Source organism: Oncorhynchus nerka, unplaced genomic scaffold, assembly GCF_034236695.1.
Source record: "Oncorhynchus nerka isolate Pitt River unplaced genomic scaffold, Oner_Uvic_2.0 unplaced_scaffold_927, whole genome shotgun sequence".
Classification (NCBI taxonomy): domain Eukaryota; kingdom Metazoa; phylum Chordata; class Actinopteri; order Salmoniformes; family Salmonidae; genus Oncorhynchus; species Oncorhynchus nerka.
This window is the reverse complement of record NW_027040381.1, coordinates 167,827-188,858: the sequence shown is the minus strand read 5'-3', so window position 1 is coordinate 188,858 and position 21,032 is coordinate 167,827. Positions and strand designations below refer to the sequence as shown.

The window sequence follows — 21,032 nt, the reverse complement described above, 5'->3', positions numbered from 1 at the left end:
CCTAACCCTTCCACTCTTGCTGCAGCCTAACCCTAACCCTAACCCCTAACCCTAACCCTTCCACTCTTGCTGCAGCTGCAACGAATGAATAGCAAAGTGTATCGATAACCCTGCATTTGTACTATTATTAACAACCAGTGGTGTGTATTCATGGAAGCCAAGGGAAGCCAAGGGAAGCCAAGCTTCCCCAAAAATGTACCAAGAAAAAAAAACAATGATCTTTTTTCTCTCTCTGTTTCATAATTCTCCTTCAATTCGCATGAGACTGAATGTATCTCACCGGAAAAAGCATCCAAGCGAGCGAAACAGCGCCCTTCTGTCTCTTTATGTGTAGGCCAACTATCTGTTGCGTGCGGTCTGGTCAAAAAGTATGACATTGTTGCCACCGATAGCATTGCAAAGGAAGCCAGCAAGCACTTGGCCTCCATTGATTAAAAAAAAGTATATAATTGTTACGTCTACTCCCACTCTGGCGCTCAACGTCGCCGATCTAACCATCGTCCCAGGCAACCCATCATTACACACAACGGCCTCCGGTAGCTCTAACGCCACGACTCCACCATCTCCTGGTCAAGAAAGGAGATCACTGCCTGGGCACCCGGATGACAGAAGACCTTGTGGTTCCACGTCAGTTGAGATGTGAGGTTTACCAGTTGAGGTTCACCAGGATCTCAGGGAGGTTTTGTCCAAGACCCGCACCACCTGTCTCCCTCCTCATCGCATCTGGGACTGTTCCATCAACCTGCTTACAGACTCTGCGCAGCCACATCTAACCCCTGTCAGGGGCTCAAACCAAGGCTATGGAGGCCCTCCAACAGGGTTTCATCAGCCCATCCACCTGCCCTGTGTCGGCAGGTTTCTTCTTCGTGGCCAAGAAGGAGGGGGGTCTTTCTCTGTGTATTGTCTACAGAGGTCTCAATGCCATCACCACCAAGTACCGTTAGCCCCTCCTGTTTTTGCCGGCCGACCAAACTGCTCCGTGGGGCCCATTTTTTTTATTAAGTTGGACCTGCGGAGGCCTACAATTTCATCCTCATCCGGGAGGGGGATGAATGGAAGACGGCCTTCAGCATGATGTCTGGACACTCCGTCGGTGTTCCAGGCATTTGTTAACGAGGTGTTCTGGGACATGTCTGGGCATCAGGTGGTCGTGTATATCGATGACATCCTGATCTACTCAGCCAACTTGGATGATCACGTCGCCCACCTCCAGGACGTCCTGGAACGCCTCCTGGAAGAACCATCTGTGTATCAAAGCGGAGAAGTGCCAGTTCCTTCTTGGGATATCGGATCAGCCCACAGGGAGTGGTTCTGGAGGAGAGGAAGGTCGATGCAGTCAGGTCATGGCCAGTCCCAACCACCATAAAGGGACTACGTAAATGTTGGGGGTTTGCCAACTTCCACCACCGCTTCATCAGGAAGCTCCATCACCTCTGCTCTCAACTCTCTCCTTAAAAGGTGGTCCCCCGGAAGTTGGTGTGGAGTTCTGCAGCTGATGAGGCCTTACGCCTACTGAAGGGGCGTTTCACCTCTGCCCCGTTGCTGAAACCCCCAGATCCTACGTTGCCCTTCGTGGTGGAGGTGGACACCTCAGAAGTGGGCGTGGGGGCTGTCCTGTCACACCATCAAGGTAATCCACAAAAATTGTATCCATGTGCATACTACTCTAAAAAAACTGTCTCCTGCAGAAAGGAACTATGACGTCGGTGACAGGGAGCTCCTGGTGGGGAAGTTGCATTAGAGGAGTGGAGACACTGGCTGGAGGGAACCACGGACCCGTTTCTCATCCTCATTGACCATTGGAACCTGGAGTACATAAGGAGTACGTATGGAGAGCCTTCATGGAGAAGTTGGGGGTCACAGTCAACGTACCGGCCTCAGTCCAAAGAGCAGGTGGAGAGGACCAATCAGGAGCTGGGGAGGTTCCTGAGGAGTCACTGACAGGACCGACAGGGGTAGTGGCCCGGTTCCCTGGGCGGAGTACAGTTGGTCGGAAGTTTACATACTTCCGCTCCGGTGCTCGGCGTTGCCTGTCTCCTAACCCCCGGCCCTGGCAACAATCATTACGCACAACTGCGACCCATCATGAGGCATACCTGGACTTCATCACACAATGATTACTTCCTCTTTATCTAGTACTCTGCTGTATCACCCATTAGGGAGTATTGTTTCCTTTTTTCATGTTTAGACGCGTTCCTTTTAAACACACCAACTGCACCTGCTTCCTGACTCCCTGCATCTCCATTCCAATAATAATAGCCAATCAGCGTTGAGCTGAACTGTGAATGGTCCTGGCACACCAAAAAAATATATAGAGAAAAGTGTCAAGGGAAGCCAGTTTGGTTTTGGCCTCACTCCAATTACATCACATCGAGAGCAATACGTCATTGACAGAAACAACTTGAATTGTTGTATCTCGTTGCCTTGTTGTCCTCCGGTGGCTAGTGTTTGGTTCTTATTTTTCAGAGTAAATAACTCACGGACACTAGAGAAGCTTAACCAAGTTTAATTCTTCCCAGAGTGTCTTTACAGCTGTAATTCAGACAACCCAACATTTCTTCCATCACAGGTATATATATATTCCCCTTAAGACACTCCTCCTTCTCTCCAATCCTTACATCTTATGGTTCCACAGGAAGAGGGTAACAGGATACTAAACCCTTATTACTCCCTTCAGGGGATATGACCCCACCTCCTGACCTCAACCCCTCCTTCTGTCTCCCCTATAGCAATCCTTTGATCTCCTCCCGTCCACCCAGTACATTCCACAGCCACTCTGTTTTTCTACAGATCTCACTTCTTAATATACTCTGCGTCTGATCTATCATGTCTTTAATAGCTCAATGTTCAAAATGTCGAATCCAACACTAGCTAGCAAAAATTGTCCCTTTCCTAAATTAGCTATGGATGGCGATAGCGATTTGGACTTGTGGTTTTACTTAATTTTCTGTACTGTATTTGTACTGGCCAATGATTATAAGGACGATTCAGATCCAACTATTAATTCATACATTGTTTTTGCCCCTGGACTGAGAGGATGGAAGTTGAATATGCAGAAGGCTAATGTTAACTAGCTAACGTTGGCTATCAAAACAAAGAGTTGCACACTCTATATAACCTCCCAGTAATTTATTGGGTAAAAAAACACCAATGTTGTTTCAGCATCACTGTGACTTCTTCTAACCCTGAAGAAAGCAGTAATGCCGAAACATTTTTATTTTTAAATAAACCTTCGGGAGAGACGAAGGTCGAAAGCCATGCGTCCTCCGAAACACAACCCAACCAAGCCGCACTGCTTCTTAACTTCTTCGATATAGGGGGTGCTCTTTTAATTTTTGGATGAAAAACGTTCCCGTTTTAAACAAGATATTTTGTCACGAAAAGATGCTCGACTATGCATGTAATTGACAGCTTTGGAAAGAAAACACTCTGACGTTTCCAAAACTGCAAAGATATTGTCTGTGAGTGCCACAGAACTAATGTTACAGAAAAAACCCAGATAAAAATACAATCAGGAAGTGCCGCATTTTTTTAAACCGCCTCATGCCAATGACTTATATGGCTGTGGTGGAGCTAGGAGTCAGCTTACTATTTCCACGTTTTCCCCAAGGTGTCTGCAGCATTGTGACGTATTTGTAGGCATATCATTGGAAGATTGACCATAAGAGACTACATTTACCAGGTGGTCGCTTGGTGTCCTCCGTCGCAATTATTGCGTAATCTCCAGCTGCAGTATTTTTCCGTTGTCTTCTGATGAGAAGCCAACTGCCACCACTGATATATTATCGAATAGATATGTGAAAAACACCTTGAGGATTGATTCTAAACAACGTTTGCCATGTTTCTGTTGATATTATGGAGCTCATTTGGAAAAAAGTTTGGCGTTGTAAGTGACTGCATTTTCGTTTTTTTTCTTAGCCAAACGTGATGAACAAACCGGAGCTATTTCTCTTACACAAATAATATTTTTGGAAAAAATGAACATTTGCTATCTAACTGAGAGTCTCGTCATTGAAAACATCCGAAGTTCTTCAAAGGTAAATTATTTTATTTGAATGCTTTTCTTGTTTTTGTGAAAATGTTGCCTGCTGAATGCTAGGCTTAATGCTATGCTAGGCTAGGCTATCAATACTCTTACACAAATGCTTGTGTAGCTTTGGTTAAAGCATATTTTGAAAATCTGAGATGACAGTGTTGTTAACAAAAGGCTAAGCTTGTGTTTCAATATATTTATTTCATTTCATTTGCGATTTTCATGAATAGTTAACGTTGCGTTATGCTAATGAGCTTGAGGCTATGATTACGCTCCCGGATACGGGATTGCTCGACGCTAGAGGTTAACACAGCGCGCATCCAACCTGGAAGCCAGCCACACCAATGTGTCGGAGGAAACACAGTGCACCTGGCAACCTTAGTTAGCATGCACTGCCACAGGAGTCGCTGGTGCACGATGAGACAAGGATATCCCTACCAGCCAAGCCCTCCCTAACCCGGACCCTAACCCGCCCCACGGACCTCCCGGTCGCGCTGACGAGTCCCCCGGACCTCCCGGTCGCCCAGTGCGGCGGACAGCCCAGAGCGCTAAGCGTCGCCCCACGGACCTCCCGGTCGCGGCCGGCTGCGACAGAGCCTGGGCGCGAACCCAGAGTCTCTGGTGGCACAGCTAGTGCTAGGATGCAGTCCCCACGGACCTCCCGGTCGCGGCCGGCTGCGACAGAGCCTGGGCGCGAACCCAGAGTCTCTGGTGGCACAGCTAGCGCTGCGATGCAGTCCCCACGGACCTCCCGGTCGCGGCCGGCTGCGACAGAGCCTGGGCTGAACCCAGAGTCTCTGGTGGCACAGCTAGCGCTGCAATGCAGTCCCCACGGACCTCCCGGTCGCGGCCGGCTGCGACAGAGCCTGGGCTGAACCCAGAGTCTCTGGTGGCACAGCTAGCGCTGCGATGCAGTCCCCACGGACCTCCCGGTCGCGGCCGGCTGCGACAGAGCCTGGGCTGAACCCAGAGTCTCTGGTGGCACAGCTTGCGCTGTGATGCAGTCCCCACGGACCTCCCGGTCGCGGCCGGCTGCGACAGAGCCTGGGCTGAACCCAGAGTCTCTAGTGGCACAGCTAGCGCTGCAATGCAGTCCCCACGGACCTCCCGGTCGCGGCCGGCTGCGACAGAGCCTGGGCTGAACCCAGAGTCTCTGGTGGCACAGCTTGCGCTGTGATGCAGTCCCCACGGACCTCCCGGTCGCGGCCGGCTGCGACAGAGCCTGGGCTGAACCCAGAGTCTCTGGTGGCACAGCTTGCGCTGTGATGCAGTCCCCTAGACCTGCAGTGTATCAAATACTTGTTCTCCCCACTGTATATGGAGTGTGCAACTGTCTTTGTTTTCATAGCTTCCAGGTTATTCTCCGTTAATCAGCACCTCTACACTAAATCATTTTCTCTGGGTGTGCACCAGTTCATGCTTTTCATTAAACTAGCTAACTTGCCCATGAAAGGAAGTTAGGCTAGCGAGCAAGCATTTTAGCCAGGTAGCCTTGGACAACAAAATAAAAGCGTGTACTGTATGACAGAGTCATAGACCGTTTGGTCAACATGAAAGAGAGGAGGATTGGCGTTGGCGTTTCTCTACCAGTAGGTGCCGGAGGCAGCTCCTGTTTTCTTTGTGACTTGCGGTAACATGAACTTGCTTGACCGTGCTGTAGGTCATGGAACTGTTTGTTACATGCCATATGCTTTGTGGACTCCACCAGACAGGGGTTGCTCTCTTTATTCAGCCACTATGTCTTCTTATTGTCTCCGCCTTAGGCCTATATACCACGGTGGCATATGAACAAACAGATTACAGAGCAAACTAAATTCATCACCAAACATAGGTTGGAATATGGCTTCCCCAGTGATTTGACCCACCACTACCCTTTCTCTGGTCATGGAAACAACATGAATTTGTGCATGAAGCAGATGCGATGCAACTCCAGTTTCGCCATCAGGTGGAACCAGTAGAGCGATGCCTGGGTAAAATCACCGGGGAAGCCAAGCCAGGAAGAAAAGACATATTCCAACCTGTGATAACTGCCTTGTTTTCTCTATAACCTGTTAGTTCATATGCCTCTATAACCTGTTAGTTCATATGCCTCTATAACCTGTTAGTTCGTATGCCTCTATAACCTGTTAGTTCATATGCCTCTATAACCTGTTAGTTCATATGCCTCTATAACCTGTTAGTTCATATGCCTCTATAACCTGTTAGTTCATATGCCTCTATAACCTGTTAGTTCATATGCCTCTATAACCTGTTAGTTCATATGCCTCTATAACCTGTTAGTTCATATGCCTCTATAACCTGTTAGTTCATATGCCTCTATAACCTGTTAGTTCATATGCCTCTATAACCTGTTAGTTCATATGCCTCTATAACCTGTTAGTTCGTATGCCTCTATAACCTGTTAGTTCGTATGCCTCTATAACCTGTTAGTTCGTATGCCTCTATAACCTGTTAGTTCGTATGCCTCTATAACCTGTTAGTTCGTATGCCTCTATAACCTGTTAGTTCATATGCCTCTATAACCTGTTAGTTCATATGCCTCTATAACCTGTTAGTTCATATGCCTCTATAACCTGTTAGTTCATATGCCTCTATAACCTGTTAGTTCATATGCCTCTATAACCTGTTAGTTCATATGCCTCGCCACTGTGATGTACAGGCCTAAAGGCCGAGACAAAACATTCTTGAATTCAAACTGTATTTTTACAGGTCCACAACAATGTGCAATTATTTGAGTCTTTCAGAAACAGACAGATAGGCTACAGCAAATGTCAGTGCAAAAGGAAACATGCCAACCCCTCCAAAGACGTGATCAAGTTCACCATGAATTGATATTTCCTTAGATACTGTCTTGGCCTAATTCCAATCCTTCCAAAGCACACAGCAAATGAGGGTGTTATTGTTTTCCAAGCGGCGTTTTAATGCTCGTTCACGCGTACAGGGTGTTATTGTTTTCCAAGCGGAGTTTTAATGCTCGTTCACGCGTACACAGGTTTACCACAGGGTGTTATTGTTTTCCAAGCGGAGTTTTAATGCTCGTTCACGCGTACACAGGTTTACCACAGGGTGTTATTGTTTTCCAAGCGGAGTTTTAATGCTCGTTCACGCGTACACAGGTTTACCACAGGTCTGATTTACAACTGGACACTTCATCAATCTCAACATTATTGTCTTTTCAGAAAGGGCCACACAGATATTTAGTGTAACATTTAGGTAACTATGTGCACAGTGAACTCACCTAAGTGTCTGTCCCAGACAGTGACCAGTCCAGTAACCAGTCCCAGAGTTATGTGTCTAGTACAGCTGCTAACAGCAGAACACAGGATCTCCTGGGCATTAGGCCACAACGCATCAGGCTTGGGCTCCGGGTCTGGAACAAAGAGACAACATGATGAGAAGCTACTTTTTGGGGCCGCAGGTAGCTTAGCGGTTAGAGCGTTGGGCCAGTAACTGAAAGGTTGCTGGATTGAATCCCCGAGCTGACAAGGTAAAAATCGTTCTGTCGTTCTGCCCCTTGAACAAGGCAATAAACCCACTGTTCCCTGGTAGGCCGTCATTGTAAATAAGAATGTGTTCTTATTAACTGACTTGTCTAGTTAAATAAAGGTAAAAACATTTTTTTTAATAAACATTTTTAAAGCTGCAACACTGCTGGCCTCCTGCTGGTCATGAACATATACTACACCCAGAACATTCTGGTAATATACTGACATACAGTAGAAGGGCCTGTATTCATAAAGCCTTTCAGAGTCTAGGATCAGTTCCCCCCTGTCCATGTAATTATATTTAATAATCTCAATGATAAAACTGATCCTAGATCAGACACTTGAATACAAACTGTTATCGCATAGGACATGTGACTAAATGACCCCCAACCTACCTGGTTTGTCTCTGGGAGCTTTACACAGTAAGTAGTGCAGCAGATTGTGTCTGCCACTCCACCACAGACACACAGCTACAGCCACTCCTCCTGGAGAGAGAGACAGACAGGCCACATGGAATCAGTTGTCCTGAGTCTGCTCTGAACTGCCAGGACCTAATAGTATCACTGAACTGGGGTGGCAGGTAGCCTAGTGGTTAGAGCATTGGGTCAGTAACCGAAAGGTTGCTAGATCAAATCCCAGAGCTTACAAGGTAAAACTCTTGTCGTTCTGCCCCTGAACAAGGCAGTTAACCCACTACTCCTAGGCTGTCACTGTAAATAAGAATGTGTTCTTAACTGACTTGCCTAGTGAAATAGAAATAAACTGCCAGGACCTAGGAACAATAGTATCTGTTGATAGTATCTCTTCTAGCTGCATTGTGGACCCTATTCAAACTAAACTACTGAAAGAGCTGCTTCCTGTGCTCCTCCTCTGTTGAACATAATAAATGGCTCCCTAACTGTCGGATGTGAACCAAACTCACTCAAAAGTGGCGGTAATAAAGCCTCTCTTGAAAAAGTCAAACTTTTACCTGGAAAATGTTTTTAAAAACTATCGGCCTACAGTACCAGTCAAAAGTTGACACACCTACTCATTCAAGGTTTACCTTTATTTGTACTACTTTCTACGTTGAAAAATAATAGTGAAGACACATTTTACATGTTCCTATCCAATAGTGTTTTTTTGTTTGTTTCTTTGCGTTGTTTGTAATGTATTTTTTAAACTTATTTTGTACATAATGTTGCTGCTACCATTTCTTATGACCAAAAATAACTTCTGAAAACATCAGAACTGCGATTACTGACCACGAACTGGCAGAATACCTTTCCTTTAACGAGCCTGACGTGAATGACATCAGAACTGCGATTACTGACCACGAACTGGCAGAATACCTTTCCTTTAACGAGCCTGACGTGAACGACATCAGAACTGCGATTACTGACCACGAACTGGCAGAATACCTTTCCTTTAACGAGCCTGACGTGAATGACATCGAGCCGAACTGGCAGAATACCTTTCCTTTAACGAGCCTGAATGACATCAGAACTGCGATTACTGACCACGAACTGGCAGAATACCTTTCCTTTAACGAGCCTGACGTGAATGACATCAGAACTGCGATTACTGACCACGAACTGGCAGAATACCTTTCCTTTAACGAGCCTGACATGAATGACATCAGAACTGCGATTACTGACCACGAACTGGCAGAATACCTTTCCTTTAACGAGCCTGACGTGAATGACATCAGAACTGCGATTACTGACCACGAACTGGCAGAATACCTTTCCTTTAACGAGCCTGACGTGAATGACATCAGAACTGCGATTACTGACCACGAACTGGCAGAATACCTTTCCTTTAACGAGCCTGACGTGAATGACATCAGAACTGCGATTACTGACCACGAACTGGCAGAATACCTTTCCTTTAACGAGCCTGACGTGAATGACATCAGAACTGCGATTACTGACCACGAACTGGCACCTTTCAGAACGTGAACGACATCAGAACCGATTACTGACCACGAACTGGCAGAATACCTTTCCTTTAACGAGCCTGACGTGAACGACATCAGAACTGCGATTACTGACCACGAACTGGCAGAATACCTTTCCTTTAACGAGCCTGACGTGAATGACATCAGAACTGCGATTACTGACCACGAACTGGCAGAATACCTTTCCTTTAACGAGCCTGACGTGAACGACATCAGAACTGCGATTACTGACCACGAACTGGCAGAATACCTTTCCTTTAACGAGCCTGACGTGAATGACATCAGAACTGCGATTACTGACCACGAACTGGCAGAATACCTTTCCTTTAACGAGCCTGACGTGAATGACATCAGAACTGCGATTACTGACCACGAACTGGCAGAATACCTTTCCTTTAACGAGCCTGACGTGAACGACATCAGAACTGCGATTACTGACCACGAACTGGCAGAATACCTTTCCTTTAACGAGCCTGACGTGAATGACATCAGAACTGCGATTACTGACCACGAACTGGCAGAATACCTTTCCTTTAACGAGCCTGACGTGAATGACATACTGTTTTCCCGGGAACAGGCCCAGATCCGTCATTTACATGACGAGAAGGCAGAGAACAATAAAATCGATGACCTACGCATAATAATATAAGAATTAAAGCAGGAAGCACCAGTGACTCGGTCTATTAAAAAAGTGGTCAGATGAAGCAGATGCTAAGCTACAGAACTGTTTTTGCTAACACAGACTGGAATATGTTCCGGGATTCCTCCGATGGCATTGAGGAGTATACCACCACAGACATTGGCTTCATCAATAAGTGCATCGATGACGTCGTCCCCACAGTGACCGTACGTACATATCCCAACCAGAAGCCATGGATTACAGGCAACATCCACACTGAGCTAAAGGCTAGAGCTGCCGCTTTCAAGGAGCGGGACTAACCCTGAAGCTGATAACAAATCCCAATATGCCCTCCGACAACCATCAAACAGGCAAAGCGTCACTATAGGACTAAGATTGAATCGTACGACACCGGCTCTGACGCTCGTGGGATGTGGCAGGGCAAACCATTACAGACTACAAAGGGAAAACTACTTCTATGCTGCTCGCTTCGAGGCAAAGAATACGTTGGAAGTTTACATACACTTAGGTTGGAATCATTCAAACTCGTTTTTCATCCACCACAAATGTCTTGTTAACAAACTATAGTTTTGGCAAGTCGGTTAGGACATCTACTTGTGTATGACACAAGTCATTTTTCCAACATGTCACGTTCTGATCTTAGTTCTTTTATTGTCTTTGTTTTAGTATGGTCAGGGCGTGAGTTGGGTGGGTTGTCTATGTTCTTTTATTATGTCTTTGTTTTAGTTTGGTCAGGGCGTGAGTTGGGTGGGTTGTCTATGTTCGTTTTTCTATGTTGTGTTTTGTGTTTGGCCTGGTATGGTTCTCAATCAGAGGCAAGTGTCGTTAGTTGTCTCTGATTGAGAATCATACTTAGGTAGCCTTTTTTCACCTGTGTTTCGTGGGTGATTATTTTCTGCTCTGTGTTTTGTATTTCACCGTTCAGGACTGTTTCGTTTCGTTCTCGTTTTTGTTTTGTGTTCATATAATAAATACAATATGGACACTTACCACGCTGCACATTGGTCCTCCGATCCTTCTTACTACTCCTCCTCAGAAGAGGAGGACGAGAATCGTTTCACAACAATTGTTTATAGACAGATTATTTCACTGTATCACAATTCCAGTGGGTCAGAAGTTACATACACTAAGTTGACTATGCCTTTAAAAAGCTTGGAAAATTCCAGAAAATGATGTCATGGCTGTAGAAGCTTCTGATAGGCTAATTGACATCATTTGAGTCAATTGGAGGTGTACCTGTGGATATATTTCAAGGCCTACCTTCAAACTCAGTGCCTCTTTGCTTGACATCATGGGAAAATCATAAATCAGCCAAGACCTCAGAAAAAATGATTGTAGACCTCCACAAGTCTGGTTCATCCTTGAGAGCAATTTCCAAACGCCTGAAGGTACCACGTTCATAAGTACAAACAATAGTACGCAAGTATAAACACCATGGGACCACGCAGCCGTCATACCGCTCAGGAAGGAGAGGCGTTCTGTCTCCTAGAGATGAACGTACTTTTGTGCAAAAATCAATCCCAGAACAACAGCAAAGGACCTTGTGAAGATGCTGGAGGAAACAGGTACAAAAGTGTCTATATCCACAGTAAAACAAGTCCTATATCGACATAACCTGAAAGGCCGCTCAGCAAGGAAGAAGCCGCTGCTTCAAAACCGCCATAAAAAAAGCTAGACTACGGTTAGCAACTGCACATGAGGACAAAGATTTATTATTTTTTTACCCCTTTTTCTCCCCAATTTCGTGGTATTCAATTGTTTTTAGTAGCTACTATCTTGTCTCATCGCTACAACTCCCGTACGGGCTCGGGAGAGACGAAGGTTGAAAGTCATGCGTCCTCCGATACACAACCCAACCAAGCCGCACTGCTTCTTAACACAGCGCGCATCCAACCCGGAAGCCAGCCGCACCAATGTGTCGGAGGAAACACAGGAGTCGCTGGTGCGCGATGAGACAAGGACATCCCTCCCGACCAAGCCCTCCCTAACCCGGACGACGCTAGGCCAATTGTGCGTCGCCCCACGGACCTCCCGGTCGCGGCCGGTTACGACAGAGCCTGGACGCGAAAAGATTGTACTTTTTGGAGAAATGTCCTCTGGTCTGATGAAACAAAAATAGAACTGTTTGGCCATAATGACCATCGGTATGTTTGGAGGAAAAAGGGAGAGGCTTGCAAGCCGAAGAACACCATCCCAACCGTGAAGCACGGGGATGGCAGCATCATGTTGTCCTGTCTCAGCCTCCAGTATTTATGCTGCAGTAGTTTATGTGTCGAGGGGCTAGGGTCAGTTTGTTATATCTGGAGTACTTCTCCTGTCCTATTCGGTGTCCTGTGTGAATCTAAGTGTGCGTTCTCTAATTCTCTCCTTCTCTCTTTCTTTCTCTCTCTCGGAGGACCTGAGCCCTAGGACCATGCCCCAGGACTACCTGGCCCGATGACTCCTGGCTGTCCCCAGTCCATCTGGCCATGCTGCTGCTCCAGTTTCAACTGTTCTGCCTGCGGCTATGGAACCCTGACCTGTTCACCAGGCGTGTTACCTTGTTCCATGTACTCTTAAAATCTCCACCCGGCACAGCCAGAAGAGGACTGGCCACACCTCAGAGCCTGGTTCCTCTCTAGGTTTATAATCTCCACCCGGCACAGCCAGAAGAGGACTGGCCACACCTCAGAGCCTGGTTCCTCTCTAGGTTTATAATCTCCACCCGGCACAGCCAGAAGAGGACTGGCCACACCTCAGAGCCTGGTTCCTCTCTAGGTTTATAATCTCCACCCGGCACAGCCAGAAGAGGACTGGCCACACCTCAGAGCCTGGTTCCTCTCTAGGTTTATAATCTCCACCCGGCACAGCCAGAAGAGGACTGGCCACACCTCAGAGCCTGGTTCCTCTAGGTTTATAATCTCCACCCGGCACAGCCAGAAGAGGACTGGCCACACCTCAGAGCCTGGTTCCTCTCTAGGTTTATAATCTCCACCCGGCACAGCCAGAAGAGGACTGGCCACACCTCAGAGCCTGGTTCCTCTCTAGGTTTCTTCCTAGGTTCCTGCCTTTCTAGGAAGTTTTTCCTAGCCACAGTGCTTCTACATCTGCATTACTTGTTGTTTTAGGCTGGGTTTCTGTATAGCACTTAGTGACATCTGCTGATGTAAAAAGTAATTTATAAATACATTTGATTTTAATTTGATAAAGGGGATGTATTTTACTACAAATAGAAGGGATGCTTCTAAGAAGAGAGTAAGATAAAAACATTTGATTTAAGAGTGGATAAAATTGATATTTTATGTGTTGTCGATCTCAATCTGCAACAGGACCCATAGCATCAATTAAATATTTAAATACAGAACCCATGGCATCAATTAAATATTTAAATACAGGACCCATAGCATCAATTAAATATTTAAATACAGGACCCATGGCATCAATTAAATATTTAAATACAGGACCCATAGCATCAATTAAATATTTAAATACAGGACCCATAGCATCAATTAAATATGTAAATACAGGACCCATAGCATCAATTAAATATTTAAATACAGGACCCATGGCATCAATTAAATATTTAAATACAGGCATCAATTAAATATTTAAATACAGAACCCATGGCATCAATTAAATATTTAAATACAGGACCCATGGCATCAATTAAATATTTAAATACAGGACACATCAATTAAATATTTAAATACAGGCATCAATTAAATATTTAAATACAGGACCCATGGCATCAATTAAATATTTAAATACAGAACCCATGGCATCAATTAAATATTTAAATACAGGACCCATGGCATCAATTAAATATTTAAATACAGAACCCATGGCATCAATTAAATATTTAAATACAGGACCCATGGCATCAATTAAATATTTAAATACAGGAACCATCAATTAAATATTTAAATACAGGGCATCAATTAAATATTTAAATACAGAATGGCATCAATTAAATAGAACCCATGGCATCAATTAAATATTTAAATACAGAACCCATGGCATCAATTCAAAATGTAAATACAGAACCCATGGCATCAATTCAAAATGTAAATACAGAACCAATGGCATCAATTCAAAATGTAAATACAGAACCCATGGCATCAATTCAAAATGTAAATACAGAACCCATGGCATCAATTCAAAATGTAAATACTGAACCCATGGCATCAATTAAATATTTAAATACAGAACCCATGGCATCAATTCAAAATGTAAATACAGAACCCATGGCATCAATTCAAAATGTAAATACAGAACCCATGGCATCAATTCAAAATGTAAATACAGAACCCATAGCATCAATTAAATATTTAAATACAGAACCCATGGCATCAATTCAAAATGTAAATACAGGACCCATGGCATCAATTAAAGATTTAAATACAGAACTGATGGCATCAATTAAATATTTAAAAACAAATTCATGATATTCAAATGTAATGAAAAAACATTTGTTAAATTGTCTTAACCCACCTGTCTGAGGCTTAACTCCTCCCAGGACAGGAAACAGACCTCCAGGAAGCAGGAAGTGACTGGTCACACAGCTTCAAACACAGCATCTCCATGGTTACAACACTAACATGTCATCTCCACGGTTGCAACACTAGTGCACCTTTCATTTCCAAGTCTAAAGTCGATGTCAACATGAGCTCATGATGGAGTGATTGAAGTCCAAAGGCAAAGCAATGGGCGGATTCCATTATGCTGAGCCGAGGCGCACCGGTCGGTGGCCCTTCTCAAATGGAACAGTAATCTGCATCACTCGGTCATGTTGTCAACAAGGCAGCATGGTGCATCATCCAGAAACATACATCTCTTTTGCATAAAATACATGTTTGGATTTTAGAACTAGTTTTCAGTGGGAAGGCAGATAAAGTGTTTTTATCAAAATAAATAACTTTTGTAATGTGAAAACACAGAATCATACTAATAACTACAGTGGTTAATTACATCACTTGTGTTTTGATCTGACTCTGCTGTGGGACAGAGCAGGGCGCCTGGCTCACACCCGGGAGGCGCCTGGCTCACACCCGGGAGGCGCCTGGCTCACACCCGGGAGGCGCCTGGCTCACACCCGGGAGGCGCCTGGCTCACACCCGGGAGGCAGCCTGGTTCCAAAACTAATCAACTTCACCAGGTACAAAACACGCTTACACGGCCCCCCAGGCCAGATTAATCCTCTCATTATCAATCAACAACTTCCTGACACAGTCCCCCAGGCCAGATGAATCCTCTCATTAGCAATCAACAACTTCCTGACACGGCCGCCCAGGCCAGATTAATCCTCTCATTATCAATCAACAACTTCCTGACACGGCCACCCAGGCCAGATTAATCCTCTCATTATCAATCAACAACTTCCTTACACGGCCACCCAGGCCAGATTAATCCTCTCATTATCAATCAACAACTTCCTGGATACCTCACTGATACGAGAGGCTGGAAAAACAAGAGGCTCACTAGGAAATCATGATTCAACAGACTAGATGATTCAACTGATGATCAGTAGCTGTCTGGGTATAGTCTGATTCAGACTGAGGACACAGGGCCCTAACAGATCAGTAGCTGTCTGGGTATAGTCTGATTCAGACTGAGGACCCAGGGCCCTAACAGGTCATCAGTAGCTGTCTGGGTATAGTCTGATTCAGACTGAGGACACAGGGCCCTAACAGATCATCAGTAGCTGTCTGGGTATAGTCTGATTCAGACTGAGGACCCAGGGCCCTAACAGGTCATCAGTAGCTGTCTGGGTATAGTCTGATTCAGACTGAGGACACAGGGCCCTAACAGATCAACAGATCATCAGTAGCTGTAAAAGATCATCAGTAGCTGGGTATAGTCTGATTCAGACTGAGGACACAGGGCCCTAACAGTAGATCATCAGTAGCTGTCTGGGTATAGTCTGATTCAGACTGAGGACACAGGGCCCTAACAGATCAGTAGCTGTCTGGGTATAGTCTGATTCAGACTGAGGACACAGGGCCCTAACAGATCATCAGTAGCTGTCTGGGTATAGTCTGATTCAGACTGAGGACACAGGGCCCTAACAGATCAGTAGCTGTCTGGGTATAGTCTGATTCAGACTGAGGACACAGGGCCCTAACAGATCATCAGTAGCTGTCTGGGTATAGTCTGATTCAGACTGAGGACACAGGGCCCTAACAGATCAGTAGCTGTCTGGGTAGTCTAGTCTGAGGACACATAACAGATCAGACTGAGGACACAGACTGGCCCTAACAGATCAGTAGCTGTCTGGGTATAGTCTGATTCAGACTGAGGACACAGGGCCCTAACAGTCATCAGTAGCTGTCTGGGTATAGTCTGATAGACTGAGGACACATAACAGATCAGTAGCTGTCTGAGTCTGACACTGAGGACACAGGGCCCTAACAGATCATCAGTAGCTGTCTGGGTATAGTCTGATTCAGACTGAGGACACAGGGCCCTAACAGATCAGTAGCTGTCTGGGTATAGTCTGATTCAGACTGAGGACACAGGGCCCTAACAGATCAGTAGCTGTCTGGGTATAGTCTGATTCAGACTGAGGACACAGGGCCCTAACAGATCAGTAGCTGTCTGGGTATAGTCTGATTCAGACTGAGGACACAGGGCCTAACAGATCAGTAGCTGTCTGTATAGGATTCAGACTAGTCTGATTCAGACTGAGGACACAGGGCCCTAACAGATCAGTAGCTGTCTGGGTATAGTCTGATTCAGACTGAGGACACAGGGCCCTAACAGATCAGTAGCTGTCTGGGTATAGTCTGATTCAGACTGAGGACACAGGGCCCTAACAGATCAGTAGCTGTCTGGGTATAGTCTGATTCAGACTGAGGACACAGGGCCCTAACAGATCATCAGTAGCTGTCTGGGTATAGTCTGATTCAGACTGAGGACACAGGGCCCTAACAGATCATCAGTAGCTGTCTGGGTATAGTCTGATTCAGACTGAGGACACAGGGCCCTAACAGATCATCAGTAGCTGTCTGGGTATAGTCTGATTCAGACTGAGGACACAGGGCCCTAACAGATCATCAGTAGCTGTCTGGGTATAGTCTGATTCAGACTGAGGACACAGGGCCCTAACAGATCAGTAGCTGTCTGGGTATAGTCTGATTCAGACTGAGGACACAGGGCCCTAACAGATCAGTAGCTGTCTGGGTATAGTCTGATTCAGACTGAGGACACAGGGCCCTGTCAGGTCTTATTTTCTGTTATCATTACAATCTGAGGATTTTAAGACTAACCACTCTCATTCAACTGTTGTGTTTACCTGGGTCTGTCCTCTGGGTCTGTAGTGTTGCTGGGGTTAGTAACCATGTACTTCCTGTATACAGACTTAAACACAGCGTCCTGGTCCTCCCATTGGCGACTGCTGATCATGTGGTTCTGTCCTGAGCCAATCACATTGCCATCCTCGGTCTTCTGCAACACCTCAAATGGACTCTTCATGGTAGAGCCTATCAAATATGACAGACATATTGCCTTCCTGTAATTCTCATGTTGATACAATGTATATCTGTTATTCTCATGTTGATACAATGTATATCTGTTATTCTCATGTTGATACAATGTATATCTGTTATTCTCATGTTGATACAATGTCTATCTGTTATTCTCATCTTGATACAATGTCTTTACAATATATTTTTTTAACTACTGTTTGGTTACCGGGTCATTCCACCTCAAAAAGCACAAAGAGGATTTTGACACCCACCATCTCAAATCGATCTGAAATCCTTTCTGTTGTCAGAAACAGATGAGATTAGCATTCCTGCAACATCTTTTTGTTGAAATATAATTTGACATCTGAGAAATTAAGCTAATTGATTGCAGCCAAATTGGCATTTTTAATTTATAGGATTCATATAACATTCAATAAATATAGTACCTAACATCCAATTTGGACCAAACGTTTTCTACCAATGAGTCGGACATGAGGAATCCAAAGGAATGTTCAGTAGCCACCCAGACCCACAACACCCCAACAACAACAATACAGGTTCTGACCACTAGATGGTGCTGTTCATGCTATTAGGTGGGAAGGTTTGAAGACCCCCCCAATGTTATAGGGATTGTTCACCTAAATTACAAAATGACATTGGTTGTCTACTGACAGCAAGGTGTGACAGCAACCCATGCTTGGGTTTTTCAGCCACTGTCTCAAGTGCTAACTTCTTAGCATTTGTGGCACAAATTCAATGCAAGTCAATGTTACGTATAGTAGCATTTTCATGCTTCATGTTCATCAGAACACTATATAGGTAATAGGGTGCCATTTGGAAGGCAGCCATGTTTTACAAACCGTGAGACAAGAGGTCCACGAGAGGTCTCTTCACAGTCCCCAAGTCCAGAACAGACTATGGACTGTAGATATGTGTTAGTGGAGCATGGGCCTGAGGGCACACACAGTGTGTTGTGAATTCTGTAATGAATGTATTGTAATGTTTTAAAAGTTCTATAACTACCTTCCTTTTGCCAGACCCCAGGAAGAGTAATGGGGATCCATAATAAATACAAATCATCCTAAAGTATCAAAAAATGGATTGTGTAACTGTATTATCTTACTTAGATACAGAGCACAAAAAGGCTAATATATGTACCGTTGACTCGCATGGGATTTGTGCCACAAATGCTAAAACAGCATTTGAAACAGTGACCAGGTAAACAAAACCAAAGCAAGGGTTGCCATCATACCTCTCCTCCTCTCCCTGGACCTCCTCCTCCTCTTCTCCCTGGACCTCCTCCTCTCCCTGGACCTCCTCCTCCTCCCCCTCCTCTCCCTAGACCTCCTCCTCCTCTCCCTGGACCTCCTCCTCCTCTCCCTGGACCTCCTCCCCTCTTCTCCCTGGACCTCCTCCTCCCCCTCCTCTCCCTGGACCTCCTCCTACTCTCCCTGGACCTCCTCCTCCTCTTCTCCCTGGACCACCTCCTCCTCCTCTCCCTGGACCTCCTCCTCCTCTCCCTGGACCTCCTCCTCTCCCTGGACCTCCTCCTCTCCCTGGACCTCCTCCTCCTCCTCCTCTCCCTGGCCCTACTCCTCCTCCTCTTCCTGGACCTCTTCCTCTCCCTGGACCTCCTCCTCCTCTACCTGGACCTCCTCCTCCTCTCCCTGGACCTCCTCCTACTCCTCTCCCTGGACCACCTCCTCCTCCTCTCCCTGGACCTCCTCCTCCTCCTGACTGGACCTCCTCCTCCTCCTCTCCCTGGACCTCCTCCTCTCCCTAGACCTCCTCCTCTCCCTGGACCTCCTCCTCCTCTCCCTGGACCTCCTCTCCCTGGACCCCCTCCTCCTCCCTGGACCTCCCCTCCTCTCCCTGGACCTCCTCCTCCTCCTCTCCCTGGACCACCTCCACCTCCTCTCCCTGGACCTCCTCTCCCTGGACCTCCTCCTCCCTGGACCTCCTCCTCCTCTCCCTAGACCACCTCCCCCGCCTCCTCTCCCTGGACCTCCTCCTCCTCCTCTTCCTGGACCTCCTCCTCCTCCTCTCCCTGGACCTCCTCCTCTCCCTGGACCACCTCCTCCTCTCCCTGGACCTCCTCCTCCTCTCTCTGGACCTCCTCTTCTCCCTTGACCTCCTCCTCCTCTTCTCCCTGGACCCCCTCCTCCTCCTCTCCCTGGACCTCCTCTTCTCCCTGGACCCCCTCCTCCTCCTCTCCCTGGGCCTCCTCTTCTCCCTGGACCCCCTCCTCCTCCTCTCCCTGGACCTCCTCTTCTCCCTGGACCCCCTCCTCCTCCTCTCCCTGGACCCCCTCCTCCTCCTCTTCTCCCTGGACCTCCTCCTCCTCTTCTCCCTGGACCCCCTCCTCCTCCTCCTCTCCCTGGACCCCCTCCTCCTCTCCCTGGACCTCCTCCTCCTCCCTGGTCCCCCTCCTCCTCCTCCCTGGACCCCCTCCTCCTCCTCTTCTCCCTGGACCTCCTCTTCTCCCTGGACCCCCTCCTCCTCCTCCTCTCCCTGGACCCCCTCCTCCTCTCCCTGGACCCCCTCCTCCTCTCCCTGGACCTCCTCCTTTCCCTGACCCCCTCCTCCTCTCCCTGGACCCCCTCCTCCTCTCCCTGGACCTCCTCCTTTCCTGGACCCCCTCCTCCTCCTCTCCCTGGACCACCACCTCCCTGGACCACCAACAACTGATGCTATATACTCGTTGTTGGGGTGGGATTGTGTGGGGGCGGTCATGGGGGCGGTCATGGGATGCGGTCATGGGGGGCGGTCGGTCATGGGGGCAGTCATGGGGGCAGTCTTGGGGGCGGTCATGGGGGGCGGTCATGGGGGCGGTCATGGGGGCGGTCATGGGGGGGTGATCATGGGGGCGGTCATGGGGGGGGCGGTCGGTAATGGGGGGCAGTCATGGGGGCGGTCATGGGGGGCAGTCGGTAATGGGGGCAGTCATGGGGGCGGTCATGGGGGGTGGTCGGTCATGGGGGGTGATCATGGGGGTGGTCATGGGGGCGGTCATGGGGGCGGTCATGGGGGCGGTCATGGGGGCGGTCATGGGGGTGGTCATGGGGGGTGATCATGGGGGCGGTCATGGGGGGCGGTCATGGGGGGGTGATCATGGGGGCGGTCATGGGGGGGGCGGTCATGGGGGGTGATCATGGGGGCGGTCATGGGGGCGGTCATGGGGGCGGTCATGGGGGGCAGTCATGGGGGCGGTCATGGGGGCGGTCATGGGGGGCGGTCATGGGGGCGGTCGGTAATGGGGGGCAGTCATGGGCGCGGTCATGGGGGGCGGTCATGGGGGCGGTCATGGGGGGGCGGTCATGGGGGCGGTCATGGGGGCGGTCATGGGGGCGGTCATGGGGAGCGGTCATGGGGGGCGGTCCGTGGATGGATTTTGACCATTTATTTCGATTTCTCATGTCGGACTCATTGTTAGAAATAAAGTTGGGTCCAAATTGGATGTTAGGTAATATATTTATTGAATATTATATGAATC

General features: G+C 47.3%; 1 protein-coding gene across 1 annotated transcript in view; it reads right to left on the bottom strand.

Moving 5' to 3' along the window:
• Positions 1 to 21,032, bottom strand: part of wdr93 (WD repeat domain 93) — a 56,183-nt gene that overhangs the window by 23,863 nt on the left and 11,288 nt on the right. The window contains 4 exon segments of the mRNA XM_065016649.1: positions 7,272 to 7,403; positions 7,914 to 8,000; positions 14,568 to 14,638; positions 17,368 to 17,554. Coding sequence (XP_064872721.1) covers positions 7,272 to 7,403; positions 7,914 to 8,000; positions 14,568 to 14,638; positions 17,368 to 17,554 — 477 coding nt within the window.